General features: G+C 57.4%; 3 protein-coding genes across 8 annotated transcripts in view; 2 read left to right on the top strand and 1 right to left on the bottom strand.

Moving 5' to 3' along the window:
• The first annotated feature begins 1129 nt into the window (after positions 1-1129).
• Positions 1130-5867, top strand: NMRAL1 (NmrA like redox sensor 1). 3 transcript variants are annotated; one of them, XM_054643471.2, is made up of 6 exons: positions 1154-1315; positions 1496-1561; positions 1767-2005; positions 2730-2979; positions 3431-3621; positions 4430-5867. In XM_054643471.2, the coding sequence occupies exons 2-6, from the start codon at positions 1522-1524 to the stop codon at positions 4598-4600; spliced, it is 891 nt and encodes a 296-aa protein (XP_054499446.2). In that variant the 5' UTR covers positions 1154-1315; positions 1496-1521; the 3' UTR covers positions 4601-5867. The 3 variants fall into 3 exon arrangements, with proteins under 3 accessions (XP_077043011.1, XP_054499446.2, XP_077043012.1); XM_077186896.1 differs by lacking the exon at positions 1496-1561 and having other exon boundaries at positions 1130-1315; XM_077186897.1 differs by lacking the exon at positions 3431-3621 and having other exon boundaries at positions 1160-1315; positions 4430-4572.
• Positions 5511-15683, bottom strand: DNAJA3 (DnaJ heat shock protein family (Hsp40) member A3). 3 transcript variants are annotated; one of them, XM_077186894.1, is made up of 13 exons: positions 15593-15683; positions 15452-15493; positions 15189-15322; positions 14721-14804; positions 13976-14188; positions 13106-13258; positions 12120-12267; positions 11292-11356; positions 10305-10433; positions 9757-9872; positions 9392-9489; positions 7275-7391; positions 5511-6576 (listed from the first exon to the last, which is right to left on the bottom strand). In XM_077186894.1, exons 1-12 carry the CDS (start codon positions 15666-15668, stop codon positions 7288-7290), a joined length of 1362 nt encoding a protein of 453 aa, XP_077043009.1. In that variant the 5' UTR covers positions 15669-15683; the 3' UTR covers positions 5511-6576; positions 7275-7287. The 3 variants fall into 3 exon arrangements, with proteins under 3 accessions (XP_077043009.1, XP_054499445.1, XP_077043008.1); XM_054643470.2 differs by having other exon boundaries at positions 15452-15683; XM_077186893.1 differs by lacking the exon at positions 7275-7391 and having other exon boundaries at positions 15452-15683.
• Positions 15684-16705: 1022 nt separating this feature from the next.
• LOC129127202 (mitochondrial import inner membrane translocase subunit TIM16-like) overlaps positions 16706-22293 on the top strand; it is a 38240-nt gene continuing 32652 nt past the window's right edge. For both annotated transcript variants that reach the window (XM_054643674.2, XM_054643670.2), the window contains exons 1-5: positions 16706-16860; positions 19774-19870; positions 20104-20178; positions 21547-21617; positions 21967-22150. In XM_054643674.2, the coding sequence (XP_054499649.2) occupies positions 16801-16860; positions 19774-19870; positions 20104-20178; positions 21547-21617; positions 21967-22150 (487 nt within the window). In that variant the 5' untranslated portion in view covers positions 16706-16800. The remainder of the gene's footprint in view (positions 16861-19773; positions 19871-20103; positions 20179-21546; positions 21618-21966; positions 22151-22293) is intronic.

Here is a 22293-nt window from a genome sequence, read left to right as displayed (position 1 = left end):
TCCCAGCCAGGAGCCAGAGCCACCAGAGCAGCAGCACCGGTGGGATCTCCCTTCCCCACTCTCCCCTCCCCACCTTCCAGGTGGGCTCGGTCATTATTTTCCAGTTTTGTTTGACAAAACCCTCCATTTGTAAATCCTACAAAAATTTCAGTAGCATTCAGGCCAGTGGTGGCTGATGGAGCTGGTGGGGTCGGTGGGCTCACGGCCATGGACTGTGTTTGGGAAGGAGAGGTGGGGACAAGCAGGAATTGGGAGCTCCAGCCACCACTTTGGGCCATGTCTCCCCCAGCCTCGCTCTCTGCCCACCCCAGGCTGTGCCCAGTACGGGGTTAAAACCTTTTCTCTGGTCTGTTGGTAATTTCCCCGTCTGGAGGAGGGTTTCAAGAGGAGCTGGCACCTGGGAATTCCCAGCAGCCAATCTGTAGCTGAAATCCCTCACATCCAAAATGACTGTGCAGAAACCCCGGTCAGAGCTGTACCTCCTCCTGCTTTCACAATTCATCTTTGATCTGAATTAACACATCTGAAATATTTCTTTGCCACTGTGTATTACACATTTCACGGATTTTCTGGGTCATTTACCAGACTCAACCCCAAATTTCTCAATGTATTTATTTACTAAACCCAACCTACAGAGTTCCTGGCAGTGTGGGTTTGCCCGCAGCCCCTCCAGAGCTGGCAGGAGAGGAGAGAAAAGGTCCAGGGTGACTCTGTTTGTTGTCTCGAGCGGTTGCTTGGCAGGAGGGTGCTCGGGGACAGCTCCTCAGCTCACACCTGCACAGTCACCTGCCTGGGGACAGCGAAACTGGGGATAACGAACGGCCCCAGCTCCAGAGGGAGCAGCAGGACCAGCCTGGGGAACAGCCCCGCTTCCACACCAAGGAAACCTTACCAGTCTGGGATGTTGGGGGGTCCCCGGAGAGGAAGGGGCACAACCCCCGGCCACCTCCCAGAGGGTTACGTGGTGGCTTTTGGGTTTTAAACAGCTTTTCTGAGCAAGGAGCAGGCGGCTGGGCCAAGGGATGGGATGGGATCGGGGATGGAATTGGGGATGGGACGCGATAGAATTTGGGATGGGATGGGGGCGGAGCCTCATGACGTCTGTGGGCGTGGCCTGGCACTGGTGGGCGGGGCCTTGCAATGGATGAACATCTGAGCCCCTCCCGGACGGGCGTGGCCGAGCGCAGTCGGGTGAAGCCGAACACAATCGGGTCCCGCCGAACAGACGAACGCGCGCAGCTCCAGCTCAGCCGAACCGAGCCGGGAGGAGCCGACTGGACCCGAACCGAGCCGGGCACAGCCGATTGGAGCCGAGGTGAGGAGCCGTGTGAGGGAAGATGCGCCCGGTGGCCCGGGACCCGCAATGGCCCCTCAGTCGCTCCGCTCCCTCCCCGCCCGCTGCCCCCAGGGACCCGCGATGGCCCCGCAGCCGCCCCGCTCCCTGCCCTCCTCCCTCCCGGGACCGGTGCGACCTCGCTGCTTCTCGCCCTGCCAGAGCCCCGGGACCGCCCGCGCTGCTGCATGGCCGGGAAGAAGCTGATCGTGGTGTTCGGGGCCACCGGTGAGTGCGCGGGGAGAGACCCGGGCTGTGCCTGCGGCCGGCGAGGGGCGGAGGCCTCGGTGATGCCCGAGCGGCCGGGGGTGAGGAGGGTGAGCGGTGCGGGCAGCGAGCGGGGCTCGGCGCTTGTGGCGGTCGGGCCGCTCCGTCCCGCGGCCCCAGCGCGTCCCGGGGCCCCGGGGCCCGCCCTGACCGGCTGCTCCCGCAGGGGCCCAGGGCGGCGCCGTGGCCCGGGCGCTGCTGGACGATGGGAGCTTCAAGGTGCGCGCCGTGACCCGGAGCCCCAGGAAGAAGGAGGCGGAGGAGCTGAGGCGCAGGGGAGCCGAGCTGGTGAAGGCAGATCAGGACGATGAGGCATCGCTGGAGCAGGCCTTGGCCGGTGCCTACGGAGCCTTTATTGTCACCAACTTCTGGGAACACTGCAGCAAGGAGAAGGAAATCGAGCAGGTACCTGTCCTGACATTAACTGGGACCATGTGCAGAATGATCTGGCAGTAGGGACAAAGTGGGGACAGCTCTTGGGCCATCTGTGGCAGCCTTGATGGTTTGAGTAGCCAGTCCAGAAGACCCCAAGGCCTCACAAACACCAGGTCCCAGTTCTTGCAAAGCCAGGACTTGGTCTCTATTCCCTCATAGTGGCATGGCTCCAGGGTCTGATGCCTTCAGGAGTTGATAAATTTGTTACATAGAGCCCTTCCCAGGAGCTGGAGTAGCAGGAGTGGGAACACTTGGCTCCTCAGAGCCTTCCCAGGGCAGAGCTGGGACAGTCACTGCCTGCAGACCTGTAGCTCTCTGTGCTTGCAGCTTTGGGGCCAAAACCCTGCAGTATCAGAGATTCCAAGCGTGGTGCTCACACCAGTACAGATACTGCAAGGTGGCAGTTGCCATGCCTGGATGGCAGCAAACAAAAGATAAGATAGTTTAGGGCAGGTATGTAAGCCAGGCAGGTTTTTTGCATGTTTGGTGGAGCAGCAAGCTCCAAAGCTGGAGGGTGTGTGGCCTTTCTGAAGTAGGACGGGGTAAGGAGAGAATTCAGCTCCACCTGGACAACTCACAGTGCTCCCAGCTGAGAGCTGGTGGGGGTTGGATCCTCCCCAGAGGGCAGGGGGGTTGTGGGGATGATGGGGGTGTCCCATTCCCCTCTTCATGGCTGGTTTCCCCCTTGGTTCAGGGACGGCGCCTGGCTGATCTGTCCAAGCGCCAGGGCCTGCAGCATGTGGTGTTCAGCGGCCTGGAGAACGTGCAGCAGCTGACAGGGGGGCAGCTGGAGGTGCTGCACTTCGATGGCAAAGGCGTGGTGGAGGAGCACTTCCAGAAAATCGGGGTTCCCACCACCATCATCCGCCTGCCCTTCTACTTTGAGAACTTCCTCTCCATCTTCAAGCCACAGAAGGCCCTGCAGGGAGACACCTTTGTGCTGGGTAAGGAGGAGCTCTGCTCTGTGGGTCACTGTGCTGTGACTGTCCCACTGTGCCAGGGAGAGACTGCCAAGGCTATGGGCTGGTAGGGTGAAGAGGCCTCTCCCAGCTTGACCACAGCAAGCTGCATGATGGTCTTCAGGCCTGTTTGATGGCCTGCAGGAAATCCCCAGGATGCTGGGCCTGTTTGTGGTGCTGAGGGCTGTTCTGCAGATCCTAGAGGAGCTCTGGACACCCCAAGTGCCTGCATTTGGGATGGTGGAGGTTGTGGGGCTGCAGGTGACTCACGGTGCTGCTCTGCTGTCAAGGTCTCTCAGCTCAGCCCTGCTCTCCCACCTTGCCATGCTGATGGGTGCTCTCATCCCTCCCTCACCTCATGCCCAGAGACTGAAAACTCTGCTGTACCTGCTCAGAGCTGGGCTGCACTGCAGCTGGGATCAATCTCTCCATACAGAGCTGCCCATGGGGGACACCCCCATGGATGGGATGGCTGTGGAGGACCTTGGGCCCGTTGTACTTTCCCTGCTGAAGTCCCCAGGGGAGTACATTGGCCGGGTGATAGGACTCAGCACGGGCAAGCTCACCGAGGCAGAGTACGCTGCCATCCTCTCCCAGCAGACGGGCAAGACTGTGACAGCCAGCAAGGTAGGAAGTGTCCCTTGGTGTAGGTGATGCTCCTGAGGGACTCACAGCTCTTTTTGGTTCAGCCCAGCAGCCACACTGCCCTGTTGGTATTGTCACTGAGCTCGTGCCTGTGGAGCACACAGTTGTACCTGGGCAGGTCTGGGCCTGGCTCTGAGGGATAACTGAGCTGGGAGGTCTCCAGCAGAGCCAGGGATGGGCACCTACCCAACAGGTTTCTGCTGGGTGCCCTTCCCTTCAGCAGGGCTTCCCCCAGGGCTTTGCTGTGTCACCATTACAGCAGACCTGGCCTCTGTGCTGTGTCACTGTTAACAACACCCCTGACCACTCCCTGCCCTTTGTGACTTCTTTTTAATCTTTGTTTGCAGTTCACTTGTGCCTCAGGCAGCCAATCCAATGGATGAGGGGTATGGTAAAGTGCATTTCATTAGAAACAACGCCCCTGGGTTGCTCTCTGCAGGTTCTGCCCTCTCAGAAGTGCAGTGAACCAAACCCTTTGATTCAGGCAGGGATGTTTTGGGGTGCCTCCTGGACCACCCAGTTTCTAGAACCCCTCAGCCATAGCTCTGGTGTGAGGAAGGGCTCCCTCATAGCTGCTCCAGCCCCTGGCCAGCTGTGCCAGAGCTGGGGGTGGCCCTAGGCTGGCCGGGCTGTTCCTTTGCCCAACCCCAGAAGTGCCCTGCAGAGCCCTCCGCACCAGTGGCCATGCTGTGACAGGCTGCTCTACCAGAGCCCTCATCACATCCCCTCAGAGGCTGAGGGGGAAGCCCAGCAGGCTCTGAAAGAGTTTTTCCCCCAATTCTGTTGGCAGATCTCCCCTGAGGAGTACGAGAAGCGGGACTTCCCTGGGGCCCAGGAGTTGGCTGCCATGTTCCGTTTCTACGCCCTGAAGCCAGACCGCAACGTGGCCCTGACCATGAAGCTGAACCCCAAGGCCCGCACCTTCCAGCAGTGGGTGGGGGACAACAAGCACGCCTTCTGAGCCTCCCCTCCCTCCTCTGCCTCCCTGCTTTCTGCAGCAGGTAGGGGCACCTGGCTGAGGAGGTGAGAAGCCCTGGGCCGTGCTGCCTTCCCAGCAGTGCCTCAGGGAGAGGCTGATCTGCCCCAGCTGGGGAGAGCTCAGCCCACTTGCTGGTCCATGTGTGTGCTCCTGCAGCGTGGTTGGGACTATTTAGGCAGCTAGAACAAGAGGAAGGGCTGGACAGTACAGGCAGAGGGGTGGCAGAGGCGCTGCCTTTGCACTCTGTCCTAAGGGAGGTGTTGCTTTAGTCATTGTGGGTGTTTTAGGGTGGTGGGGCCTTGTTTTCCCGGGATCACTTCCTTTCCCAGGCAGCTCTGAGCATATGGCAGCATGTGGGAGGCTGAAGGTGTGTACTCCAAAGGCAGTGCCTCTGGGGTAGGTATCCATGGCCAGGGCTGCCACAGGCTCCTAAGCAAACAGAACACAGGGATTTCTCCATGGATCTGGTTTGGGCCCTGCAAGTGAGCCACTGGAGAGATGGAGGCTTTGTGTCACCCCAGCAAGCAGGGACTGCAGTGACTTCCTGTGAGTGTAACACAAAAGCTGAGCCTGATTCCTCCTCATACAGCTCTGGCCCTGGTCCTTGGGCTCCTGGGCTAATTTCAGTCACTGTCCCAAGGAGCTGAGATATAACTCAACTTCTTCTAGACTGTCCAAGGTTCAGTGGAAAAGCCCCTTCCCCCTCATGTAGCTAAAGTACTGCTCAGATAGGGCAGCTTTGTGTTTAAAGTCAATCCCAGCCCCTAGCAATGCTTGAGCCATCCAACCCTGTCCCCTCCTTGTCCCAGAGACCTTCATCATTCCTGTTAGGAGGGGAGGGAAAGGGGCTGACAGAGCAGGTGGAAGAGTAGACAAGGCAGCAAGGCACAGCACGTGTTAAATATCTTTATGAAGTCCATCTTATTTACATGGGTACAGAATCACTTTACAGAAGTTTAATCAGGAGGCAACGCGTGCTTTATTTCAGCAAATTAAGAAGGGCAAGACTACAGCATGTCCCTGTTGAACTGGTGTTGAACTGATTAGTATGGGGGCTGATGGTACCTGCACAGTATCACAAACACAGCAGGCTACAGTAACCATGGAATACTCACTGCAAGAGCTCAGCTCCATCTGGAAGGAGTGATCCACCTCACTTGCACTCTCACACAAGTAAAACAACGGTGCTTTGACCAATCCTTTATGCTACGGGTGTTGCACTAAAGTAATAAAAGATTTTTGTCCCCAACTGGCAAAGGGCTCAGTGATCAACTTGTACCAGTCCAGAAGCAACAGCAGTTGTGTGGTAACTTTAGTTATTTGGGGGATAAACTTGAGGCAAAGTGCAGATTCCATCACTGCTCTGTGCAGGCAATCAGCAGGATAGAGAAAGCCCAGGGCTGTGAGGGAGCCAGGCCAGCTGGGCTCAGACAACACCCAGCCACAGGGAGATTCCACCTGGAGCTGTGCAGGGCAGCAGGGCTGTCATGAAGACAAGGTTAGACCTTCCTGATCCACCAAGTCTCCTGGAGAGTTCACCAAGCACACCTGGCATTCCAAAGGGCACCTGAGTGAGCAGCTGGTGGGCTTGGCCTCCATACAGCAAACTGCTGCTCTGTGCTGGGCTATTTATTTCACATTTCCTCTGGTTTGGATTCTAAATAATACTTCAACTTTAGCTTTTACCAAATAAGCTTCCAGCAGCAGTAGGGTTGTGGAGCAGCCTCCAGAGAGCCACACTTCTGCTAAGCTGTTTTTTTCCTTCACTGCCATTTATTAGGACAGTGGGTGGGGTTGGTGTTGGTGCCTCAGTGGTCCTTGGCCTCTCCAGCTGGGATTCTTGCTGTGCTGCTGACTGACATCCTGTGTTCTCCAGTGCCTGGCTGCCAGAAAGATTCACCCCCAACTGCACGGATGACCTGCTGCTGCTGGCTCCTAGTTCCCAGTAGAACGCTTTCCTGCAGTTGGAGTGAGAGGAAGGTTACAATTTCCTGGCTGTATCAGCAGCACACAGCACACAGTTCACTCTGGGAGCACCTCCCCTCCTGACCTGCTGTCACACTGTCACCCCTACAGCACAGCCAGATCTGAAGCCTACAGAGATGCAAAGCTGAGCCCCTGGAATCCCAGACTCTGTGTCTGCCACAGATGATTCCAAATCTTGGTGCTCCCTCATGACAGGTCAGCACCAGCTGAAGCACCTAAGTTGCACTGCAGTGATGCATGGTGGGCTTTGCTGTGCTCTGTGACAAAGGCTGGCTCCTCCCTGGTGCTGTAAGCCCATGGCAGGGGTGAATCCAGCCCGAGTGTGCCAGCACCAGTGGCTCTGCAGCCCAGGATTTGTGTGGCAGAACCCGGTCCCAGTGGGACCAGCTCATGGGAACACGCTCAGTGCTTGGAACTGGGCACAGTTCCAGCAGCAGGGCTGCAGGGGAGGCCAGCCACCTCCCCAAGGGAGCACCCAGCATCCGTGCTGCTCTCTGCTGCAGCAACAATGCACTTTAATCCCTGCTTTGTTGCTCCAGGTCCCAGGGGACAGCTAGGGCTGGAAGGCCTGAGGCTAAGTGAGAAGCAAAGCTGTGCTATTGTGCTTCCACCTCCCAAGAAGTGCTCAGTGTGGGGGAAAGACAACAGTGAAACACAAGAGACCTCCTACCTCGGACGGGGTGTCAGGAGGTAAACATTTTCTTAAGTTTGGAAAGGAATCCCTCCTTGTTCTCCTGAGCCTCAGGCCTATCCCCGCCTGCGTCAGCGCTAGCCGTGGCCCTGCCACCTGGACACAAACAGCAAAGGGCTGCAGTCAGACACATCTCCCCCAGGACCAGAGGGCTGCTTGGGACAGGGAATGGCCAGAAGAAAGCAGCTGGTTGTGCTCCTCCCTCGTGTCCAGGGCTGCAGCTGGCAGCGAGCCACAGGACTGGACCCCTTGCAGTGGAAGCACTGCAGAGCCTGGATCCCAGGAGTGGAAAAGCCAACCACGAGCTCAGGTGCTGAGCTGTTCCCTTCCCCTCTCCCCAGCCCTCCAACTGGCAAGGGAATTCTTGTGCTGCACAATTGAGTCAGGCACCCCACAGGCTTTGGAAACAAGTACTTGGAACTGAGAGTCTGCCACTAAAAACAAATGGTGAACTCAATCACAGCCAGCCAGGACTTTACAGGGTTAAAAGATCTATGCTGGTGGTCTCTGAAACAGGTTCTGCCTGTTTCAAGGTTGTGTCCTTGCAAAGCAGTGCAAAACCACACCAGGAGCCTGATTTGTGTCACTGCAAGCAATGCTCAGACAGTATCAAGCAGAAAATTAACTCATGTAGAATGAAAAAGGCTGCAAGTATTTCAGACTGACTGTCTAGATAAGGAATGTTAAAATTGCCCTGTATTAACAGGTCCTGAGAATTTGTTTGTCCCTCTGAAGTGGCTATAACAAGAACAAAGGAGACCTGTTTGCTAATCTGCTTTTTTCTACAGCAAAACCATCAACAACAAGATGCCAAACGCCCCCTTGAGCTTTCTTTGTGCACAGAGAACTCGGAGTCTGGTGCTCCCCAGCCTCCCCGGGCTGAGTCTGGGCTCGGACTGATGCAATGGGATGAAATCCCGAGGCAGGACACGCCTCCCTCAGCACAGCCTGTCTCTACACTGCAACCTACTGGCGTTGTTTTAACTCACCTTGCTGCTTCATCATGGTAAAAACTGGCAGGTTTGCTTTTTAAAAAAATGAGTTTGAAGAGGTTATTTTTCCTCTTTGGCACACAAATGCCTTTAAAAAAGCTGGAATGCAAATTCAGTGCTCAGAGCTCTCAGTTCTTCCCCCAAGGCTGACTGTAATATAGGAAAGACATATTTTCTGTATGTATAATTACTATAAAACAGAACACTGGGAAGTATTTGGCAGATCCTGCACTTAAGCCTATACTCCTCACAGGAGAGCAGATCCTGGGATCATTCAACAGCTCCAAAAGGCTCTCACCTTTGCCTAGTCATAAATGCCCTGTTTGGTTTCAAACCAAAACCAAAATCCAATGGGCTTTAAGAAGTTCATTGTTTCAATTAAGCAAAGAAAAAACTACTTTCCAGTAGTGAGAGACAGAGCTCCTTCCTTACTATGTTACCATGTGTTGAGCCTTTAGCTGCTGCCTCTTCAAGCACCTAATCCCTGAAACTTAGGACACAATTGCTGAATCTCAATTTTCCATCTGGAGCTGGAGAGCAGCTCCACAAAGCTCCCAGCTGCCTTCACTCCTCCACCATGCTGGACACTGTCCACTGACCAGAGCTGTCACTGCCACCAGTGGGCACTCCTATCCCAGGTTTCCCCACACACCCAGAACTGAGCCCCAGCAGAAACCCCTGTCAGCATTCCAGGAGAAGCAGCCCTGCTGTGCTCAGAAGCACACTGGACTGGGATCCAGCACACAGGAATTGGCCTGAAGCACATCTGCTTTCCTGCCTCAAGGCAAGTCCTGGCACAGGGGAAGCAGGGAGCAGGAGGCATTCATCAGCACAGCTTGTCTGCACCCTGTAGTACTCAGAGCCTGCTCTCTGTTCACACATTTGCCCAGTAAGTACTGCAATAGAGCTTCCTGGGAAGAGGCTGCCTCCCTGCTGAGTGCTACAGCCTGTTAATACCACAGTAGAACTACTTCTGTTAACCAGGCTGTGCTGCCACAGACCTGACGGTGCCCCTGGCTCACCCTGCTCCCCAGGAGTCCTCAGGGAACACTCTGCACTCCCACAGCAGCTGCCCAGGGAAGGGGCAGCAGTGTCCCTGCTCACCTGAGGCTGTGTTGGTGACCCCGTTCACGGTGCCCTCCACGTCGGTCTCGTCCTCGGCGTAGCTCATCATTAAGGCTCGCTGGCGATCCGTCAGCCTCCTGTGGCACCAGGACACGGGCTCAGGGGTGGCCTGGGCTCCCACAGCCTCCCAAACCTCCCCCAGCAGCACCCACAGTACATTGTGTAGGAATACACCAGGAATCCACGTGCTCTTTAAATGAGCCATCTATGAGGAACGGTCTCCAGTGGAAGAGGGGACATAGGACTCACTGCATTTCACCTCATAGAATTTTCACAACTTTTAAACAACATTTTTTGTGAAAAGTTCTTAAGATTTCACAGGAACTTGTTTTAGCTCTACTTACTGAGGAACTTTTATCTTTATGTGGATGTAGTGGTCTCCGTAGCCATAGCTGTTGACCTTGGGAATGCCTTTCCCACTCATTCGAATTCTCTGGTCTGGCTGAATACCAGGGGGTATCTATAAACACAAAGGTGTCACATTTATCACTCTAATTAAACATTTAGATAATAATTACACAGCTATAAAAATTATCTGCTTCTCTAACAAGCTCTAAAGTAGGATGGGAGAGCTCTTGTATGCTCATGCATTGGACACATCCCAAAGCTAAGCCAGTAAGGATGGAAAAGCTTTTGAAGGAATCAGTAAAGAACCTGACAGAGCCTGTAGCCCTGTAGTTTGGGGTTTGTCTAGCAATCCCTTTCTTTCCCTGTCCCTACACAGCAACAGGAAAGAAGCTGTGACCAGGCAGGTCACAAACTACCCAAGGCTCAATCCTGAAGGAGTCTGAAACGGAATACTGGCAGACTTGGGAGATTTTGCCCACCTTTGCAGCTAAGGAGAAGCCTTTGCTGTGCCCCAGTGATTCATGCCCAGAACAGTGGCACTCACCGTGATGTTGATTGTCTCATACAAGCCTTGACAGCGGGCAGTGCCTCCCAGCACAGCCTGAGCTATGGAGATGGGGAGATCCGAGTGGATATCGGCTCCGTTTCGTCGGAACACAGAGCTCTTCTGAACCTGCAGGGCAGCAAAGTGCCAGAGAGCAGTGAGCACACCATGTTCTCCTGCTACACTGCTCCCAAGGGTCTCAGGAAAAAATATACCATCCCCAAACTGCATGGCTAAGAACTGTGAGTTAATATTTGGTGTCCCAGTGAAACACAGATATCAACATAACTGAATTAGCTAAAGGATTGGAAGGATCCCTGCTTCCTGCCTCAGGAACTCCCTCCCCTCTTCCTGCTGTTAGTTCATCCATGTCACTCTGGTTCTGCAGAGACAGCAGAGCCTTGTCCAGCACTCTGAACAGGGGCAAGCCAAAAGTGAGAAGGAAATAAAGCACCTTTGCAGTGGCCTCACAAGCTGGAACAAAATTAAACCCTCCTGCACCATGAAAGAGATGCTGAAAAACATTTTCTCCTTGACAGGGATGTGTGTGGCAGGAGAAGACACCCAGCAACAGCACAGGTGCACAGCAGCCCTGAAGGTGGATCTGCAGAAGGACACTTCACCAGGCAGCCTCCTGCAGCACCTCCCACAGCTCTCCTCAGCTCTGCCACCCCTGCCAGCAGGAAGCTTCCTCACATTTCCAAGTCAAAAACTGGAGGCATGAAAAGCCTACTCTGCATTTTGATTCACACTACCCTAAGGGCCTGGTCCTGGAACAAGCAGCAATTCTTCATGAACAGATTCAAAGTTACCCTCCTTGCTACAATGCAGATCTCCTGCTGTCTCACAAAGTTCACAGGGATCATGTTACCTCAGCTGTTCCAAAGGATCACTGGCTCTTCCTCCTCTGCCCATTCTGCAGTCCTTTCCCAGGCAGTTGAGAAGGGAACAACCAACTTATATCATAAACCAGCTTGGGATACATACCCTGAACGTAATGAAAATTTCTTTCTTCCCCACAGGCATCCGAACTGTCTGCCCGTCCTCAACACCTGCAATCAGAACAGGAGGGAAGGTGACCTTGGGTTAGAGCCCACGTGTGACATGGGTGCCTACAACTCTTGCCAATCCCAAGACCTGGCCACCACAGCCCAAAGGAGGAGGGGTCAGCACATGTTTATACCTCTGAGGTGATCCCTATGCCCCCAACACGTTTTTTACTTCAATATCTACAGAATTTTTTACAGAAATGCATTGGATTAAGGAACACTGCAGCCTCCACATGCTGCAGGAAAATTACAGGCTACTCACCCAGGGTGGTCTCAAAGAACCAAGTCTTACTCCCACCACTGAATTCTCCCCTCTGGTGAGGAAGGCAATCAGCACACCCCTCTGAGCCAAGCCAAGGCTTTCAGGATTCCCACTCCCTCCCCAGGAGGGAGGACAAATGAAAGACCCATCATGGCAAATGTCAAGGGTCTTGAAAGAAGGGGGTCTGAAAGGGTCTGAAAGACCTTGACAAATGTCAAGAACAAATGAAAGACCTAAGGCAACAAAACTTTTGGAGATTCACTCTTCAGAACCTGCCTAGGATTACCCAGGCAAGAACCAAAGCTCAGGAAGGGCAGAGCAAACACTTATATCCATGGCCAGAGGACAGACATATCCTGTTCCATTGCCAAACTCTCAATCTGCTTTGTTTTAAAGATTTCTCTGCAGCAAAAGGTCTTACACTGCTCCCCCATTTGCACCTAGTAGTGGCAGTAAATAACTACAGCTCTTTAAGAGAGAGCAGCAGACAGGTACAACACTGACCAGCTGGCACAGGAACCATCACTGTCTTCTTCTGCTTGGTCTGCCCCGTGCCCCGGCACATGACGCAGGGCGTGGTGATGATGGAGCCGCGGCCGCCGCAGCGCCGGCACGTGGAGCGCATCACGAACGGGCCCGTGTTCATCGTCTCCTGGAGGGAACAAACACACCTTGGGAAATGATGAGTACTCACATGGGGCTTCTCACACAGCACCTTGGAGCTCTGATCACACACACACACACCCTGTCAGGACACAGATTCCCTTCAGACACTGGCTCTGAAATCCACTCGCCCTCCCATGCCGATTGCCACTGAACACCACCAGTACTACAAGTGTCAGGTGGTGAGGGCAAGGGAAACACACCACCCTCAAAGTCTAGGCTTTAATGTACAAGGAGGAACAAAGCTCCTTACAGTGCTACAAATGCCTATGTTCTGATGAATCCAAGGACAATCCATTTACATGGATTACTGCCAGTGTCCAAGGAAACCTTATGGTGACTAAGCCCTGGACTGAACCACTGAAGCACATAAGGAATCCAGTGCATGGAAACCCAAAGCCTGCAGCTCCATCATCACCTGCATCTTCTTATTTTATGATTACCCTTGGGTTTTCACCACCTTCCTCCACCCCCCAAGTCAAAAGATACCCATTTATTGCCCGAGGAATTTCAGAGCTATGTTAAATTCATTCATATACATTACATTCAGAGTACATACATATACATTATATTCAGAGTTACATTATATTCATATGGTTTGTGGGATGTGCAGCAGCAGAGGATCCAGCCTGAAGGCTCATGCTTTCAGCTGGGCACAGCACTTTAACACAAAGAAAATCTTCCTAGTGCTTATTAACATCAAGCTGACATTAACTCAGCTTTGCCTGAGATAAGCTGATGAGTGTGGTGAGAATTTTTCACCATGGAATGAAGTGATTCTCCCCAGGAAGGGGAAGCACAGACCTGATGTCCTGCTCAGCACTTACCATGCCCGTGCCATTGCAGTAGTGACAGCGCTGAGCTTTGGTGCCAGGTTCGTGTCCTTTGCCATCACAGCGCACACAGGAGTCCTGGATGTTCACCACAATCTCCTTGTTGACACCTTTTGCAGCTTGGGTGAATGTCAAATCCATTATATACTGCACAGGAAACATGGATATAGAGCCATGACTGAGGTGTGAGAGGGTCTTAAGGAGACTGAGAACAGTCCAGGCTAAATACCAAACATTTAAATGCTTAAAACAGAAATTCTCAGTAAAGATGACTGATCAAAAGAGGAATTTCTCCTTATATGAAAAGTGTCATTTTTAGTAAAACCAGGAGTACCAAACACCAAACATTTCTGAAGACAACACATGAACCATCAACATTTAAAGGAGCATTTAGCTGCAGCACAAAGAACAAGACAGATTTTATTATGGGCCTCACTGCAACATGAAGCTAATTAAGTTGCAAAATTAAGCCAATTAAGCAGCCAAACATATTGCTGGAAGGCCTGGTTTATAGTTACAAGGTGTTTTGTGGGTTTTAGCATTACAGATCAAAGCAGGCATAGGTAAATCAAGCTGCAGCAGAAACTGTGCCTCTCCAGCAATGGAACTGCTCAGCAGTACTGGGTGGTGTCAGCAAACACCAGAGAAGTAGCTCAAGCCCAGAAAAAATATCCTGTCTGGAGGTGTGGGGTGTGTTCCTGCACAGCTGAGCAGAACTATGAGACTCTGTCCATGCCATGGGACACTCACACACTGCCATCCCCAGAAGCAGCTCCTTGCTGAAGCTCCCACAGCGCTCTGTGACAGACGCTGGGGAGAGACACTGCTTTGACTTTCTTATTCCTAAATAAAGGCACCTCCTACCTCCTGTGGCTGGTCAAAAACACTCTGAAAATCGCCGAAAGAGGATCCTGAGAACTCCCCAAAGATCTTCCTGAAGAGCTCCTCGGGGTCGATGGAGGGGCCGCTGCTCCAGTACTGCCGCCCCGCACCAGCCCCGGCCCCGGCCGCGCCGGCCTCGAAGCTCGCAGTGCCGTAGGCATCGTACTGCTTCCTCTTCACCTCGTCACTCAGCACCTGGGGGAAAGAACGGGCACTGCAGGAGCCAGGAGAATCCCTGGCTCTGGGCTCACACCTTCCATCAAGGTCTCACCCAGCTCTCAGCACCACGGGAGTTAGGGACAAGCTGCTGCTTCCCTGGTGATTCTTGGCTCATCGCCCAAAAAATGACAAGATCTTGATAATTTATGAAAAGCAGATATAACTTATATTAAACAGCTGATCATTGTTATGTCAGCTGGAATCAAAAAACAGGGCTGGGGGAGCACAGTGAAAGTCCCTCTGGCGCAAAAACCTGCTGACAGGTTTTTTGTTTGATTATTTAAACTGACAATAATTCCATGGGACTGATATCCATGCCAGTCACTGCTAAGGAAGGGGAAAACTGAAAAAGCAGCTTAATCAGATACTTGGACCAAGGAATTTCTTGGGACAGATGTGCCCCAGATTGAAGTGCATGAAAAACCAGCCATGGTTTTACAGGAAATGTTTGCCCTCATCTACCCTCTAGTCTTTCCTCCTTCTCATCACAACAAAATCCTGCTATTACCTCGTAGGCTTCTGCCAGCTGAGAGAACTTCTCCTTCGCTTTGGGGTCGTCCTTGTTTGTGTCAGGGTGGTATTTCTTTGCCAACTAAAAAAACAAAAACCAACTCTTAGGGACAAGCAGGAGTTATTTACTTAAGCATATCTCACATGCCAGGAAAAACACATCAGGCAGAGCCTGACATTCACTAGATGCATTCCCGGGAACTAAAACCCTTCATTTTCATTTATCAACCCAAAATCAGGAACTACAGGAGCTGCTACTGATTTTCTCATCAATCCCAGATCCTTCTGGAAGGAGACAAGCGATGACAGCACAGGCAGACCATGCTTTGGAAGCGATCCCCAAGGCCATGTACTGAACTTCCACACTGCCTCCTCCCCTTGTCTGCAGCGGTTCCGAATACGGGGATGGATTTGTTCCCTGCCCCAGCGGAGGGGCAGCGCTGGGGCCGGGCGGGTCTCGCCGCACCTGGTAATAGGCCTTCTTGATCTCCTTCTGCGTGGCGGTGCGGGGCACCCCCAGCACCTGGTAATAATCCTCCTTGGAGCGGGCCGCGCTGCTGTGGAAGGCGGCGGAGGCGACGGCGGCAGCGTGTTTCGTCCCTGCGGGAGAGGAGGGAAAGGAGCCGCCGTGAGGGCCGGGCCGGGCCGGCTGGAGGAAGGGACACGGCCGGGGGAACAGACTCGCGCCCCACCGTCCCGTCCCGGCCCGCCCGGCCCCGGCACGCTCACCGGCGGCGCAGAGCCCGGCACGGAGCAGCAGGAGGCGGCGCGGGGCGCGGGCGGGCGGGGCGCGGAGCCCGCGGAGCAGCAGCAGCAGCGGCGGCCGCGCGTTCCCCGCCCCGCGCCCCGCGGCCGCCCCGACCCAGCGCGACGCGCTCCCGGCCGCCATCTTGGCCCGCGCGCGGCGCTGCGCCTGCGCACCCTTCGGCGGGGACGGGCCGCGCATGCGCACGGCGCCGCGGCCGTGGCTGCGCGATGGTTACGCATGCGCGGTGCTCGGCAGGGCCGCGGGGATGTCGGCGGGCGGGGGGAAGCTGAGCGGTGGCGGGGCCCGGGCAGGGAGTGCGCGAGGACACGGCTGGGACAGCCGGGCACTGCCCCCGTGACAGCCTCGTGCGGCAAGGTGCGAGCCCTGCCCTCTGCTCAGCCCTTCAGGGCCGCTCTTCCTCTCCCCTAGCGGGTGACATATCTCCCAGGATGGAATAAAGGCTCTGAAAGCGCAGCGGGTGCAGTGCCACACGCCCACACTCCCACGGCACAGCAGCCTGGCACGGCACCCACGGCCAGGCAGCACAGCAGCTTTCCTCTGCAGAGGGGGAGGACGATTCGTGCCAAACTTGTCTCTCTCCCGCCCTCGGCACCGGGGCTGGCGCCTCCGAGCGCTCCGCAGCCAGGCTCGGGCCCGCGGCGCGGGGGAGGCTCCGCCGGGCTGAGCGGGGACGGGGCCGTGCCGCTCCCGCTGCGCACACGCCGCTGTCCCAGCCCGGGTGAAAGCAGGGCAGGAGGCCTGGCCTCCAGCGGCGTGGGTGACAGCCGGGCTCCACCGCGTCCAGAGGGCTCAGATCCAGCGCCCCCTCCTCCTCCTCCCTCCCCGCAGCCGTGAGCACACGAAGGTCTCTGTTCACCGCCGGCTGCCGGCCGAGTAGGAGGCGATCACGCCGAGCCCACTGCACTGCAAACCTCCCGCTGGCCCCGTCCTCCTGGCCAGAGCCCGACGGAACCGCTGCCCTTGCGCGGGAGGACAGCTGGGTGCCAGCCGGGGGCACAGCGCGGGGTGACCACGAGCCTCGGGGGAAGGGGCCGGGATCCCCGGGACTGCCGGTCAGTCACCCCAGGGCTGGCTCCGGTGCCGGGGCTGGAGGCTCTGGCGGGGTCCGAGGAGCCGGGGCTGGGGGGTCTGTGCCCCGCTCGCGGTGACAGCGGGGACGCGGAACACACGGGACACACGTGAGGGGGTCCGGCGGGGCCGGGCCAGGGCCGGGGCGGGACCGGGGCGGGGCTCGGGGTGGGCGGAGCGGCCGGGCCGGGCCGGGCCGGGCAGGGCTGGGCACGGCTCGGAGCGGTACAGCCGGAGCACCATGAACCGCTTCAAGGCGTCCAAGTTCCGGCACACCGAGGCCCGGCTGCCCCGCAGGGAGGTGAGCGCTGCGGGACCCGCCGGTACCGGGGGATCGCGGGGGCGGCGGGGCCGGGGCTGCCGGCGGGCAGGGACAGGGACGGGTACGGGCACGGGCACAGGGCAGGGCCGGCCCCGCCCCGCGGCACCGGCAGGGCGCGGCTCCGGGCCCCGCGGCATCGCCGGTGCGGCGGAGCCGTGCCCGGGTCTCCCGGCCGCGGTGCGGGTGCGTTGCCCAGGCGGCCCCTTCTTGGCACCCGGTGCTGCTCATCCCGGTGTCGGCGGAGGATCCCGGCCCCGGGGCGCTCCGCAGGTGGGGCTGCGAGGGAACCCCAGCCCTCTCTGGGCCGGTGCAGCCCCCCTGGCTGGCATGGGGTACCCGTCCCGCGGTGCCTGCTCCCCTCCTGCCGCTGGGCACGGCTGGCACACGCGGTGCATCCCCGGTCCTTGCTGCCCGCTGCCGTTCGGTATCTCGCCGTCCTGGTCTGTGCCAGCCAGGGAACCACGCACCGAGTGTGAAAAGCTGGGCCTTGCTCCTGCCACCCTGCTCCGCCACCCCGCTTCCGCAGGCACGGGGGAAGGGCTGGGCCCCACGGGTGCTCCCAAGCCCCATCACCCTGGCCATGAGCTGTGGAGCTCGGCACCGCTGGAGCCAGGCAGCTCTGGGAGTCTCGTGGGCAGCACAGAGCCATGTGGTGCCCTCTCTGCCCTCTGCTCCATGAATAACCAGCCCCAGTCATGCCAAGTGTCACAATCCATCCTGGCATGGTGCTGGCAGTGGGTAGCCCTGCCCTGCTGTGCCCCAAACCACAGAGCTGGGCCAGGGCAATCTCCCAGGTCCCCGTCCGTACAGATTTGGCAGGGCAGGGGCAGAGATGCAGGGGCAGGACTGGGTGAGTCACATGGGGGGTGTTGCCAGGACACACAGCCCTTTTGGGGGCTCCCCAAGCTGGGTACCCTGCACCCAGCACCTCCTCAGCGCCGTGGCCATGAGTGAGGCTGCTGCTGCTCCCAGCCCTTGGGTGTGCACACACTCCTTCTCTGTAACTTCCCAGCCAAGCTGTCCTTGCATGCACCCATGGCCTGTGCTCACACGCCTCTGCAAATCCAACAAGCACCCAAAACATCCTCTGAGCTTCAGCTGTGGGACAGGACACGGTGCCCCCATGCCCATGGCTGCCAGCCTCAGTGTGGCTCAGGTCACCGAAATCTCTGTGGGATGAATGTTTGGCCGTGAATCCCAGGGTCCAGATCAGTCACTGGCAGTGGGGAGTGTGGGTGCTGGGACACCTGGCTGTGCAGGACATGGCATCCTGCAGGCAGGGACATCCCATCACTGCTGTCCTGGTGCTGGTTCCGTGGTGGGGGAGCTCCGAGGGGCAGCATGCCCTTGCTGTGTGCAGGATCTGCTGTGCAAGGCCCTTCCAAAAGGCTTTTCCCATTCAGGCATGAAACATATCCTTGGAAGTGAGGCCACGCACTCCCCGTAGGGCAGCAGGTGGAGAAGGAAGTCTTGTCACCAAGCCCATCTCAGGTGTCACAGCGGGAAGCTCTGCTGTGTCCCCAGCTGAGCAGCTGCTTATGGAGGCACAAGCAGACACCCGACCTGGCTGGATCAGGAAGCGCAATGTAAACATCAGGGATCACATCTGATGATGCTCTTCAGGCAGCATCTGCAGGGCTCTGCTGCCAGATGGCCCTTGAGAGCTCACAGTTTGTTCTAGGGATGTAGCCAGGATGGCTGCATGTGCTTTCCTGGCCATGCTGCCACGCTGCAGGGAGGATCACTGCCTTGAGGGCTGCTGCCTGTGTCTGGGGAAACTGTGGGGTCAGGATGAACCAGCTCTGTGAAACCTCACTGCAGGGATCCTGCTGGCACCCCTGGCTGCTGGGGGCCGGATGTGGCTGGTGTCACATCTGGGGGCCCAGTGCAGGGTGATGGGATGCAGATAGTGGGGCTCTTATTCCAGGGTCCTGATCATGCTCTTGGCCTGTTCCCCATCCCCAGTGCAGCCTCCTGCCCACGTGCTGGGTGTGGGGACAGAAACCTGCCTTTGGCAGGAGAAGGGTTAACAGCTCTGCACAGCTGTGAAGGGAGGAAGTGCTGCAGGAACCCGTGCTCCCTGTCAGGCCTCAAACGGAAGTTGTGCAAGGAGAGAAAACATGGGGCTCTGGGTTTCCCTTCCCTACCCAGGTATCTGCTCAGTTTGTGGGGTATCCACTGCTCCTGACACCCACTGCAGCTCTGGGCTGCTGTGGGCACACAGACCTGGTGCCAGCCATAAAACACCTGCCATTGCCACTGTCAAGGGTTGGACTTGGCCCTGGGAGTGTCAGGGAGCTCGTGGCCCTGGTGGCCCCTTGAGGTAGGGTGTCTGTGTCACCTGGAGTGGGGCTGGCTGACGGACGCTGTCCCAGGGCCCCACGAGTGCAGTGCTCAGCCCTGGGAAACACTGCAGAGTGGGAGTTTGCTTATGGGGCTGCAATGCAGCTCCTTGGCTGTGTGTCCATGTGGGAAGTGTGCTGCTGGAGGTGTTTATTGGCCTCAGTCAGCCACAGCTTGACCCTGTGGTGCTTCACAGCCCAAGAACTTCTGTCACATCCAGATTCTCTGGCACCAGTTTATTGCAAAGACCTCTGAGCGCTTCCCGCAGTGAGACAGCCAGAGATGGCACAGTCTGGGAGCTGGGATGCTCCTGTGTCCCACCCTCCAGCCCCAGTGAGGGGCTGTGCTTTGTGGCAGGAGCAGGAGCAGCCACATGGCCCTGGGACACCCCAGAGGTCGGGATAATCCCTCTAGCACTGCCAGTCTCCAGCTCTCCATGGGCATGGCAGCTCCTCTGGGGCTGGGGCCTCTGGCCATGCTGTGCCAATGGTCCTGCAGCCCTGCCATAACAAGACAGCCCCTGATAAGTTTTTTCCCTCTGTTTCCCAGGCCTGGATCAGTGGTATCCGAGCAGGCTCTGTCCCCTCCTGTGGCAGCCATGTCAAGGCCAGCTGCCGCTGGATCGCCTTCAGCGCCGAGGCCACCGGTGAGGCACTGCTTGGGGTTGGGATGGGTTTGTCCCAGGGGTCCCTGTGGGGCTGGGTGGTGGGTGAGTCCCCCCAGCCCCAGGGGCACCAGGGTGAGTGGAGGAGGCTTTCCCTGAGATCCCCCAAAGTGCTGGCAGTCCCACACCTCTTGGCTTGCATTGCAAAGCTGGGTGCCCCTCGTGTGTCCCAGGCTGGGGGGATTCCTGACCTGCTCCTGTGCCCTTTCCTGCAGGTGTGCTGGGCATTGTGCCCCTGGAGTGCGAGGATGGGGGCAAGAGGACCATATCCCAGCTCTGCTGCCACTCAGGTGGGTGTCAGGTGCCACCTCCCACCTGCACAGGACATGTTTGGCCCCGGGGGCTGAGTCCAAGCCTGGCAGGCTGTGGTGGGCTGTCTGCCAGGCAAGGGACATGGGGACCTGCCAGGGACCATCACCTGAGGGCAGGGTGACACCAGGAGGGGCTCTGCCAGGCTGGAATCAATCCATGCTCCTTCATCTCTCAGGCTGCAGGTAGCTCTTCCTCTCACCCTTCCAGCACAGCCTTTCCACATTACTCATAGCATGCCCTGAAATTCCCAGTACACCCAGTGCCAGGCTGGAGCTGGCATCACTGAGGCATCACTGCCTTCAGTGGCAGGAGGAACAGGCTGGACCAGCAGCTCTTTTGTGGGCAGTGAGTGTGGCAGGGAAGAGGCAGTGGCAGCATCACTGTGGCAGAGAAGCAGGGCTCTGCCCTGCCCAGGCACAGGGAGGGGTGGTGCCCACCTCAGGGTGCCCCTCTCCTGGTGTTGGAGCAGCAGTGGCAGCCTGAGGGGCACTGAGCACCCATTTCCCCAAAATTACACCAGAGTAGCAAGATGGGGGCTGGTTCCAGGGCTGCCTCCCTGCGTGTGTGCCCTGGCAGGGCTGCGCAGGGTGCCCAGCCTGTGCCACCTCAGCCCCTGGCACCAGGAGCTTCCTCGGGTTGGAAAAGCAGGCAGGGAGTTCTTCTGCTCCCTGGGGAGCGCCAGAGGGGTGCACAGGAGCCAGCGCCATCCCACGGCTCCCTAATGGGATCAGCAGGAGTCCTTTGAAGCCGGCTGTGCCGGAGCAACGCCTCCGTGGCAGGAATGGATTTTCCCTCCTCCCGGGTGGATGCAGCCGAGCGAGCTGCCTGCTCTTCATGCCTCCGGGGCCTGTCTCCTGGAAGCAGAAAAGTACACAGTGACCTACTTTTCTGAGCGTGCCAAATGCATCCGAGGGGCTGCTGCTGCTGGTGCCAGCCTTCCTCCCGCCGGGCCCTGCCGCCGGGAGCATCCCTGCCGCTGGCATGCCAGCCCGGGGGTTACAAAGGAGCCTTGTCACCAGCGTGGCTCCAGCAGGACACGGCACAGACACCCTGGGGCTGTCCCTGCTGTTCCCTGTGCCCTGTGGGGGTGTGGGTGCATGGATCAGACAGGGGGATGCCCCTCCAGGGTTCCTACCCCTGCCAAAGGGGTGCAAGTCCCTGAAGGACAGAGTGGAGGGGCTCAGGCACTCACAGCAAAGCTGAGCTGCTCCAAAACACCTTGATGGGGCTGAAACTGCCCCCCACTGCTGAGTGGGTAGGGAAGGAATCAGGCTGGGAAGAGCAGAGGGCCAGACACACTGTCTGCAGGGGAAGGTGGGGACAAACTTCTGCCCTTCTCCTTCCAGATGTGGTCACAGACTTTGACTTCTCCCCCTTTGATCAGCTCCTGCTGGCCACAGGCTCTGCTGATGAGATGGTGAGTGCTCAGTGACAGGGGTCCCCCCCAAGGGGACACCTCATGACCCCCAGGGCGTCTCTGGGAGTCCCTGCAGGGCTGGAGTGATGGGACTGAGAGGAGCATGGGGTGCAGGGTGCCAGCTTTGGGAGAGCAGAGTGGGACATCCCCAAGGGGACAGAGCACATGCTCAGGGATCAGCCTCCTCCCATGTGGGACCTGATCCCACCGAGCTGCAGTGAGGGATCACCTGGGAATGCTCAGGGACCAAACCCTGGGAAAGCAGCGAGCCCAGGTGGGGCACTGCCAGCACCCAGCAGGGTCCTGCTCACCTGCCCTGGCACTGATCCCCTCTCTCCTGGGGCTGCAGGTGAAGGTGTGGCGCCTCCCCGAGGGTGGCCAGGACATTCCTGGTGGCTCAGGGCTGACCCTGGGGCCCGGGGGGGCCCCGGTGGACACTCTGCAGTTCCACCCCACGGCAGACGCTGTCCTGGCCAGTGGGGCAGGGAAGAGAGTCACTGTGTGGGACCTGGGCCAGCAGCACCCCCTGACAGGTAAGCAGAGCTGTGGCTGCCCATGACACGTGTTCTCCTGTGTGTCTCTCCATGTGTCCTCCCCATGTGTCTGTTCCATGTGTCCTCACCGTGCCAGTGCCTGGGCTCAAGGCCTGACCTCAGTGTCACCAAACAGGCAGCTC

This window comes from Agelaius phoeniceus, chromosome 16 (genome assembly GCF_051311805.1).
Source record: "Agelaius phoeniceus isolate bAgePho1 chromosome 16, bAgePho1.hap1, whole genome shotgun sequence".
In the NCBI taxonomy this organism is placed as follows: Eukaryota; Metazoa; Chordata; class Aves; order Passeriformes; family Icteridae; genus Agelaius; species Agelaius phoeniceus.
This window is presented reverse-complemented; position numbering and strand designations above follow the sequence as displayed.